The sequence below is a fragment of the Micropterus dolomieu genome, linkage group LG01 (assembly GCF_021292245.1).
Source record: "Micropterus dolomieu isolate WLL.071019.BEF.003 ecotype Adirondacks linkage group LG01, ASM2129224v1, whole genome shotgun sequence".
Classification (NCBI taxonomy): domain Eukaryota; kingdom Metazoa; phylum Chordata; class Actinopteri; order Centrarchiformes; family Centrarchidae; genus Micropterus; species Micropterus dolomieu.
In genome coordinates, this window is record NC_060150.1 from 26,242,597 (window position 1) to 26,253,201 (window position 10,605).

Here is a 10,605-nt window from a genome sequence, read left to right on the forward strand (position 1 = left end):
CACAGTGAAATTGATGTTGGGGATAACTGGAACAAGGTGCTTAAAGAAATCGGAATGAGAAAGCATGCACTGATGAAAGTATAAGGGACCTTCTAATGGCTTTGGACACAGCTGGGATGGAATATTGACAAGAAGGCAGAGAAGAGCACCAATGAGAGGTCTTCTGGGCGCAGTTGTTCAAAAGTAATCTGATCGGATTTCAGCTATCGGATTGAATCTTGAAAATGGGTTGTTTTGAAAGACAAAAAGGATTCTGAAATCGGATCAGATCACCTAATCCAATCCTGGGTTTCAGTCAGTCTCTCATTCTGACATCACCTCCTAAAAGATGGGGGGGTCTGACTGTTTAAAGAAATTGAAAATGGAAGGAAATGTTTGTGTTGTTTTATTGTACATTTTCTGTCTCTTCAAAAAAAAAGTGACCCCACGCTGGCTGTTCTACCAGTTGGTCTTTATATCATTAACAGCCTACACTGTGACATGTAGTCCCATTTAGAGCAATGGAAATCCAGATTTGGTAATCCTGAAAAGCTTGTATCTGGATCAAGGTGATCCAATCCAATGTTACTTTGAAAAACCGGTACAAAAGTAAGAGGGATTACGGATTACTAGTGTGTTGGCCACTGTGCCCCTCATTTGTCAGTGTAATGAAACAAGTCATCTGTGTTACATGACCCTGTAAGCTTAGTTCAGCCTATCTTTAGGGTTCAAAGACAAACCTCTTTGACTTCCTTGAATATAATAATCACAGCTGTAGCCTAATGTTAGTAGCACAGATACTTGTCAGCCACAGCACATATTGCAAGGGCAGGACCGTGGCCGCAAACCTGCATGCGCTCATCCACTCTGCACAAAAAAGATGGCTAATAATTGTAGAAATATTCAGAATCAGAATTAGCTTTATTGCCAAGCAGGTTTACACCACATACATTCTATGGCAGACAGAGTGGACATATATTTACTTGACATGGTGTCTTTGGGCGATTTATAAACAAATTTAATTCTGTTGGTTGTTTGTTTTGTACTGCTATTTTACATTAAAGTCTATGGCGGGTGTCATTTGTTTCCCCCCAGTAAGGGGCGTGTCTCCAGCCAAAGCTTCAGCCGCATGTGCCGGCCTAATGTATGGAGCAACACATACACACAAGAAATTCTACCACTCATGTACAGTCTGTGATCCTATCCTACATTGTTCTGCCATCTGCCATCAAGGGCCCCATCCTGCGCCCCTCAGGTGACAGATGGGGGCCAGTTAGTGCCATTGGTTGCACAAGGAGGACGACATGCGACACCTCGTCATCCATGAAGCTCCTGAGAAAGTGGACCTGGATCTGACATCACCAGGGGCTAAATTTGGTGACGATGCCTATAGGCCTGTAGACACGCACACGAGTGAGTGTGTATGAGCAATTTTGTTTGCACTTTCTTGCTGAAAACCCCTCTTTAGGAACATAACAAAACTTTTTGCTATTTACAGATGGTGACATTTAGCTTCAAGAAGCCCGGTCCATCCTGTAAACATTCCCAACATTATTATTTTTCTTTTGGGGCAGATTTATATCTAAATGTTAACAACACACTGGGGTAAATGTTTAGATGGGGGGAGGAGGTGTATGAGGACATGCACCGAAGCCGTAGTTTTATCCAGTGAAAGGAAATGAATTGGCTAAATATTTAGATCATGTCTTATTCCAGCGGATGTCTGGATGTCTGTCACCACAGAGGAAGATTTGTCTCTGCAGTCATGCAGATTTGTCAATTAAAAATCCTCATCCTTTTTGTCTTCTGGAATGAAAAGATGTGTTTATTTTCTGGAATGTCTGTATTTGTTTGTGGTTGGGAACTGGTAAACAGTCTTCAAGTATCAGTAATATGATTTAGAACAAGACTGCTTCACAGCGGGGCCGCACCAGCAGCATCTGTAAAGGCCCCAGGGTGAAGCAGCTCTATAACATGCTGCAAATATATTAACTTAGGACTGCAGCTATTGATTATTAACATTATCAATTCATCTTCCAAAAAAATTTTATTATTTAAGACCAATTTTTGTTTTATTTTGAATGTTTTTAATATGTTTTGACTTACGTCCTCAGGTTTATGTAGGAAAGTGTATGTGACCGAATCACGGAGTAACTTACGTGGTGTCACAAATCTGGCTAAAGAGTGAGCACAACAACTTTTGGCACTCATTCAGCCCTGGTGGTTGCCCCTTGGTTAAAATGAAGTCATCCAATTGAGCATGTTGTCGACCAATATAAACGTTCTTCCTCTTCTGGCAATAGGGTTGAAGAGCGAGGTTCGAAAGTAGGCAGAGTTTGAATTTTTCTCCCAAGCTCTCTTGCCTCATTCATAACAACTATATTTGTCAATTTCTGTGCAGTGCAACATCATTGAGGAGTGACTCTTGACTGACTTGTTCCCATTTGTATGATTCATTGTGACAAGACAGTAAAGACACAAAAGACACAGAGTTCTTGGAGGCAGTGGGAGGCAGCCAGGATAGCCAGGTTAAGGTTAGGGTTAGAGGTAGTAAGGGCAACTCGCCCTTTTTCCCCATCTACAAATGTGACCATTCGGTTTCGGTACTTTGTTTGAAGCATACTGAGGCCTTTACAATGATATAAAACGGAAAAGTTGCCAATCCTCACGTTTGAGAAGCAGGAAGCAGCTGATATATGGGGTTTTTTTGCTCAGAAAATGACTTGAGTGATTAATCAATTATCAAAATGATTTCTCTCTTCATTTTCAGTTGATCGACAAATCAATTTATCAATTGATCGTTTCAGCACTGTATCAAATAACAAGCAATGCAATGCAAAACGTGGGTGTGTGTTGGGAAAAGGAGAGCGGGTGGAAAAAGGAGAATGTGAGAACACGGAGGGAAGAAAACCAAGAAAAACATACAAGGATTTAGAAAGGCCTGTTACTACCCTGGGAGGTGTGCATCCATTACTGTGCTCAGGTGTTAACTGGTTCCATGTGTGTTTACACTTCATATATTGTTCCACATGCTGCCGCCACCACAGTGGGTACAAGGCCTTTCTGGACTGTTACTGCGTTATTGTGAGGGTGGCGGGGGAGGAACACAGAGGCAGCACCTCTCTGATTTAAATCACTGCATGTTGTTAACCCTGCTTCAAGAATGTTACCCACCTGAGGAAGGAGAACGTTGTGCCCTTGAAGGCAGTGGAGGGGGCGGGGGGTGGCGGGCTGAAGTTATAAAGGAGGATACAACAAAAAGGAAGAGACTGAGATTTCTGCTGGAAATCAGCATCAACTAAAATCCACAGGCAAACTGCGGTGAGGTTCATTTTGAAGTTGCTTCGAAACAAATTGGGTCTCTATTAATGGAGGCTGGTCAGCCACCTCATTTAATTTGCATGTGAATACAAACAACTTGACCACCTAGTGCTGCACAAAATGGCCGATGCTAATGACCGTGCCTCCGCGGCTGGCTCCTGCTATTGTGGAGGCCGAGCTGTGACTGCTGGATGTCGGTGAGACGGGAGGAGGCCTGGCTGCAGCAGCAGACTCTGGTGCGGTGTTCTAGGTGGTGTGTGCATGTAATTAATGCACAAAGCAGCCAAGCAAAGGAAACGTGTGCGTCCTTGTGTCTCTTTGCTCACATATAACTGATATCTCCTGATAAAATTAAAACATGGTCTTTTCAGGTGACTTCCTCACCTTCCTGTGACCACCTGACACCCATGGGCGAGCGAGCAAAATGGAATCAGGCTAAAGAAAACAGCAGGCACATTAAGCAGACCAGGCAGAGGACATTGTTATTATTACAAGGGTAATAGTCCTCGGGGAGGCCCCGAGCGTGGGCTGAGCCTTGCTAATGCAAGCTGCCCCTAAGTGGTTAGCTGCTAATAGTGTTTTCCTGTCCTCCTAATGGAAAGAAACAAGGGTCACCGCTCAGCACAGAGACGCACTCTTCAGTGAAGCGGACCTCAACTTTAAACCACTTACAGGATGTCTTACTTGCGGTTACCATGGTGACAGGGGAGACCGTAGGGTGTGAACTTTTCAACCCAAGTGTCCCCATCTTTCTTGTGTGACGCACACGGTACATAATATGCCGACTGTTGCAGTCCTGTCACGGTTGCTGTGACATTTGGACTTGTAGAAATGTAAATATTCAGCTGGAGTTTAGAAACGCCTGACAAATGAGCACGACAGAAACTTAACCTCAGTCTCCAAACAAACTGTCAAAATCAAGCTTTTACTGTTCGACTTGTTGCTGTTTGCATACACATCCTGCAAGAATCGGGTTAATTTGGAGCTACTTTCTGCCAAAGAAATAGTTCTTTGGCACTGGTATCTCAAAACCTCAACAAATAAAAGCAAAACTATCTGCATGGCTAGATATCAGTTTGTAAACCGGGTAAGCCATCCCTTTAACAAGAGAGACGGATAAATGAGAAGGCTAGTGTTACTTTATTTTTGTAATCGTCAACAATTCATGAAAACGCATGAAAAGTCCAAAACCAACAAACGTCAGGTCCATCTGACTTCCCTTCTTTAATTCTGTACCATTACACTCAGCCGCATGCACATAAGGATGTAAATCTTAAAAAACAGGTCACAGTTTCATTTTTAAAAACACCTTTCTCAAAACAACTGGGCACTGTACTTTTTAGCAAATGTTGCACAAACTGGAATAAATAGCCCATTCTTGATGGAGTATTTTTAGCTGCATAGTAAAACAAATTTAGTGCTCTAGTATTTCTGACAGCAGGATGTGTATGTGGGATTTAGTCAAAATAAAGTACAGTGTTCATGCTAATGAAGGAACATGTCACCCAGCGCAACAGTGTGGCTGACTGACATGTTTTTTAATAGTTTTTAGACAACAATGGCACAGGAGAATGAGATATAATCAGGCTCTGTCAACACAATCAGTTGCTTGTAGCATCATCAATTCATTGTTGGTTTTGGTCATTTCATGGGATTCCCTGACGGTGTAGAAAAGATGCAGACTACCACCAGCTATATTTTTTAAAAACGTCAAATATGGGAAGTATGGCCCCTCCAAATTAGCGTAATAGACACAGAGGAATTAATTCCTAAACCACTGACTTAACAGCAAAATAATACTGAAATCCTTCCTCACTGACCCTGCTGAACAGAGAAACAGTCTTTTCATGGACATCCAAAAAGGCAGGAGTGCTTACTAGCATTAGAGTTTGTATAAAATAAATAGTACTACTACTTCCAGAATGAATCCAGCCAGTAAGGAGGGGGAAAAAAGTTATTTGAAGCTGAAAACCTGACCTCTGGAGAGGGTTCAAGAACGACTGACAGATGTAGCAGCTCTACTGTAAAACAAGGTCTCACTGTCCTCTATACACCCAGCGAGCACGCCAAGGCCACACTATGACCTAGCTTTGAAACATCACACTGCCAAAGCAGGATGCTCTTGTCATACACACCTCTGTATCCCTGATTTTCACATGATCAAACGCCAAACAGCCATGACCGCAGAAACGATGTAAATTACTGTTCGCTGTTTTAAGGCAAAATACACAGTAAATACACAAGGATGAATCATCAAATAAATAAAAAGTCATTTTAATGGAAGTTTTCTTTCACACGCACAACCATGCTTATAGTCTGATCGCAGAGAGAGATGTTGGACATTCACCCAGAACAAGACACATACAGGTCAGTTTTATCAGAGTATGTGTGTGTATATATATACACACACACACACACACACACACACACACACACACACACTCTTTACAATAAGCTTGAATCTTGAAACATACACAGAGGAGTGTGCATACCTAAAGTCAAACACTGAATTTTTACTCCTCAAACAAGTCCTTTTGTTGTACCCTGGTGTCAGTGTAAAATTGTTGTTTTAAGCAACGACAACTTTTGTTTTTTTACAAATGTGCAAATAAGACAGATTTGGAATCCTTCAGCGCTCAGTGTAAAAGTCCAGGACCCTCGGGAGCAGTGACAGAGCTCTCACTCCACCTCAGTCCTGCCCTCTCAAGTTTAAATACAGCTCCTTGTTGCTTTGCCTTTCATTTTCAAGTAAAGTGCTCCTCTAGCAAAAACCACATGGCATGAGATCAGTCTTGTATCTTTTCACCCCTGGTTTATAAAAACATGAATACAAACCCAACAGTCCAATGGACAAAAAACATGGGAATGTCTTTTAAAGTAAATAAGCAAAGGCCAACAATTTAGAGGCAGTCCTGGCTGTTTGTGGGGAGGTGACAGTCACATACTTCCCAACAGGAATCATACAAACTCCAACTTTCCATGGCCGCTGTACATCCCCCAGTGCACCAGAGACAGGATCTTGTCATTGCCCAGGTCGGCCTGCCTCATCTTGTCGCAGGTCAGACAGCAGTTCTCGTGGCCTGTTACGGGCACCATGCACTCCAGGTCCAGCTTGGCCACATGGCCCTTCTTGGTGTGGTGGCCATGGAAGCTGTAGTGGAGCCGCGACAGCATCTGTTGCCGCTGGTCCTGCAGCCGCTTGTTCTCGCTGCGCAACATTCGCAACGCCAACATGATGAGCAGCACCAGGATGAGCCCGCCAGCAATGGGGACGGCGATCACCGCTGCCCGGAACCACACTTCCTTGGCCGATGCCAACTCCTGAACCCGGGTTGACAGGTTTTTGTTGTTGCTGTCCGGCTGGTACCGGCTATGATCTGCGCACATAGATAATCATATGTTTAACTGCTCACTCATGTTCTCAATGCTCCATGATATTATATACAGATTTATGTACCATAGTGCCTTATTTTAAATCAAATGAGTATTTGAATACATGTCCAGCTGTTTGTAGCTTAATGAGAAGCTTTCACAGAGCTGCTTCTGCTCCTCAGTCATGCCAGTAACCACAGAGAGAGAAAATAAGACCGACAGACGAGAGCAGGGAAGTGAGAAAGGGCAGCAGGGGCAAAAACAAATGAGTCACCTTGTCCTGACTGAGAGCCAGAAATTAATATGAGCTAATAAACTATAGTCTGCTGGTCCGGATCACAACAGAAAATCCCCTCAGGACAGCTCCCCTTCCTCTCCGTCCCTCTATGCACCTTTTCATTACTCTGTGAGCTAGTATTTCTGCCCAACATGCAAACTTGTAGGGGGAATATTCATTGTACAAGGCACATTCCTACTCAGTGGGAAAATTACATGGTGTACACATAAAAAAAATAAAATAAAATAAAATAGAATATATCTGATCTCTTTCCAAGTGCTTAAGGTAAACTGGCTGCTCCCTGCCTTCCCAGGCACAGAGCTGGAGCCCATTAAAAGTCAAATTTAAGTTCTGAAAAGCTGGGATGTATAAAAAAAAGTAGGAGGGGGCGAGGTTGGCCTGCATGTCCATAAACAGCAGAGTGTTTGAAGAACCCTACAGCTCAACATATTGCTTCTGGAACAGGAAATAGGAAAACATTGAATATTTGCTGAGGAGGACTCGTAAAGTCCCCCCAGAGAATCCAATCATTTTGAAACCAGTTAAAGAGAATTTCATATTTCGGTTTCAGTGAAAAATAAACACCCTGAATGCCAGTGATTCAGCTCTGCGATGTGTGTCTTTACCTGTTGAGTCCCTGGTGTGCGCCAGGTCGTGCAGGCCTCTGTAGTTGCACATGTCTTCGTGGCAGCATTCCAGCATCGTGGCCGAGGTCCCGCTGAGGGCGTCCGCGCCCCTCAAACTGCTGCTGCAGACGTCAGCCGCGTTGGTGATGGGGTTTAAACACCCATGGGTGAGGGGAGAGTTTGCATTCAGCGGGTCAAGGACCTTGGTGAAGCAGGCGTTCAGTTCTGATTTGCACATGTATCCGGTGGCCACACAGTGCGGTGCGTCACAATAACACCTTATTTCTCCTGGGGAGGCAAAGAAAAGGCCGTGTTAAGGAAACTTTTGCCAAGATTAGATGTATTTATAGCTTAAAAGCAATACTTCACCATCACTTTGGCTGACATTTTAAATATCACATGGCTAACCTAGCAGCTTGGCATATTTTGTAGGGGTTCAATAGGTCACAAAAATCAAAACATTTCTATAATAATTTAGCTGCCTAATTGTAGTTTTTTGTACAGTTATGTCAGTTTGTTTGAAAGTATATCAAAACAAAACTACTTGCCAGTTGTTTCTGGGACTTAATCTTATCAAAAGCATTACTTTAATTTGAGTGTTCGCTCTGCCTTCCAATAAAACAGCCAGGTAATAAAACAGCCAAGGGACACCCCTAAGCCATCAGAGCAGGGGTGTCCCTCTCTAACTTCAAGAAGCTCCTGAAACTCATCTCTTCCGAGAACACTTCCTCTTATAACACCTCTAACTCCTAACCTCTAACATGCACTTCCTGTGCTCTTCTTCTTCTATCCCCTTACAATGATCTTGTATTAATTGCACTTTCTTTGTTAAATCTTACTTCCTTCCCTAGGTATTTACCCCATTGATGTGATATGAACTATGAGCTCTTACTAGTATTTATTGCTGCTCTTATCAGTATGTATTGTCAGTTGTAGATCTGTAGTTGATGCTCTGTTGATGCTTGTATGTTGTTCCTCAAATGTAAGTCGCTTTGGATAAAAGCGTCTGCCAAATGAGTAAATGTAATGTACAGGAATATTCCACTTTTGCATCGATTCAACAACTATATCTTCATTTAAGAGCTTCTCCTGTAAAATAGCCCTTTTTTTGTCTGTATTATAAAACAGGAACCGTGGAGCTTATAATTAGTGGTTTGTTTGCCAAAGTCAATTTCTTTCAAACTAATAGGAAACGCGTAAAGGGGAGGGAGGCAGACTGTGGCGCAGGAGTCTCCTTTCCCCGTTTGCACGCAAAGCTTTACTTGTGGTCAGGAGTGCCTGGGGGGGCCGGGGTGCACTGAGGTCCCATCTAAAGAGCTTCCACAACCTTATCATTACTCCTGCCTGCTCTTAGGCAGGCCCACACATTTTTCAAATCATAAATCTAGGCCAAGGATCTGCCCTAACAAAACGAAAAACATAATTAAAAATGTATTTTTCAGAACCGTGTCCTCTGGTGCCACTGCAATACCATACTACAAAGAGTGCGGTCTAGACCTGCTCTATATGAAAAGTGCAACGATTTAACGTCTGTTAAGTATTGGCGCTATATAAATAAGATGAATTAAACTGTACTACTTTCGCCGGAAAATAAAACTGAATGTTGCCTATCCCTTCAAAAAAATGGATGTAGATTATTTCTATACACTTCATTGGGCTGGTGACTATTTATTTAGAATTAAAACAAGTAATCTTAAATTATAAGAAATAGTCATTGTCATAAACAAGGCAATAAAAAGGGACGTTTCCCTTGTGTTTCTGCTCCAGTCAGAATCGGAGCTAAAAATACAGCAGCTAAAGACTGGAACTCTCAGAAACTTGTCCGTGTAATGCCTCTTTGAATGCACCAACTTGCTGTGCAGGAGCACATTCATCAGATCAGTGTTCTCTCTGTGAGTGATTGGAGCGGCAGGGCCCGGGCAGGTCATTTGGAGAATATTTCATTAGAAAGGAGAGGCCCCTTTGTGGACTTGGGGGAGGAGGAGGAGGAGGGGGTACCAGGCAAAATGAGACACATTTTGTGTATCGTATGTATTGGAGAATTAACAACATTAATATGTAACATAATAACATTATTGTTTGGATGGCTTTGAGACCACTACAGGAGTACTAGGTTACAAGGAAACGCTTGAGAGCAGCCAGTAATCGTCTGGGATCACTTCGCTAACAAACCAAAGTCTACCTTTAGTAAGAAGAACAGCCATGGCACAGAGTTCCAGTTGAAGCCAAATGGAAATGAAACTGGACTGGCGATCCATTTACACCAAATTACTGCGCAAATAGTCCTCGTATATCCAGTAGCAGCAGAATCCGCTGGGCAAAGAGCTGGACGACAAAAAGATTTACATGGAACTACGGCGAAAAACGGGGCATTCCTGCGCTGAAACACTAAAGCTCACAATCCTTACTTGAACAAAAGCAGAAAAAACCTCCGAAATGTTTCCTCTCCCGCATGGAGACAGAAAAGTTAGCGAATTTGTTATTAAAAGCGGTCCGACATTACTGGAGGACGCAAAACACAGCGTCTTCTTCTTCCAACCGAAAGGGGAAAAAAGACAAATATATTCCTTGGAAGAAAGTATAATGGGATAGAAAGTTGTCACTGTTAGTCCTCCTCTGCCACTGTAGGCGGCGAGTCACTCTGAAACATCACTTTCGTATTCCTGAACGGAGAAATGTTAGAAAAAGGTAGACAACCCAACTTGACCAGAGACTACAAGTAGACTCCGCGCAGACAAGATTTAGCAGAAGAAATAGCTGTGGTCTGGCCGAGCTCCGCCCTCTCTCATCTGATTGGTCAGACCACCGAAAGAGAAGTTAGTCAGAATATGTAACGACAGTGTATCCGGTATCATTTTTCAAAATAAGTCAAGGCATTAAGCATTCAAACTCAGTGGCAATTAAGGTTCTTCACATAAGGCAAATAAAAGCAACACAAAACAATAATTAAAATAGAATAGCCAAACAAATTAAGTAAAATAGAAAATAAATAACAATTATTTAAATTTATTCATTTAGCTGACGCTTTTA

The 10,605-nt window shown here is 42.6% G+C and overlaps 1 protein-coding gene across 1 annotated transcript; it reads right to left on the reverse strand.

The window, feature by feature from the left end:
- Positions 1-5,558: 5,558 nt before the first annotated feature.
- bambia (BMP and activin membrane-bound inhibitor (Xenopus laevis) homolog a) lies at positions 5,559-10,315 on the reverse strand. The gene is made up of 3 exons (XM_046062668.1): positions 9,758-10,315; positions 7,576-7,863; positions 5,559-6,677 (listed from the first exon to the last, which is right to left on the reverse strand). Exons 1-3 carry the CDS (start codon positions 9,831-9,833, stop codon positions 6,259-6,261), a joined length of 783 nt encoding a protein of 260 aa, XP_045918624.1. The 5' UTR covers positions 9,834-10,315; the 3' UTR covers positions 5,559-6,258.
- Positions 10,316-10,605: the final 290 nt, after the last annotated feature.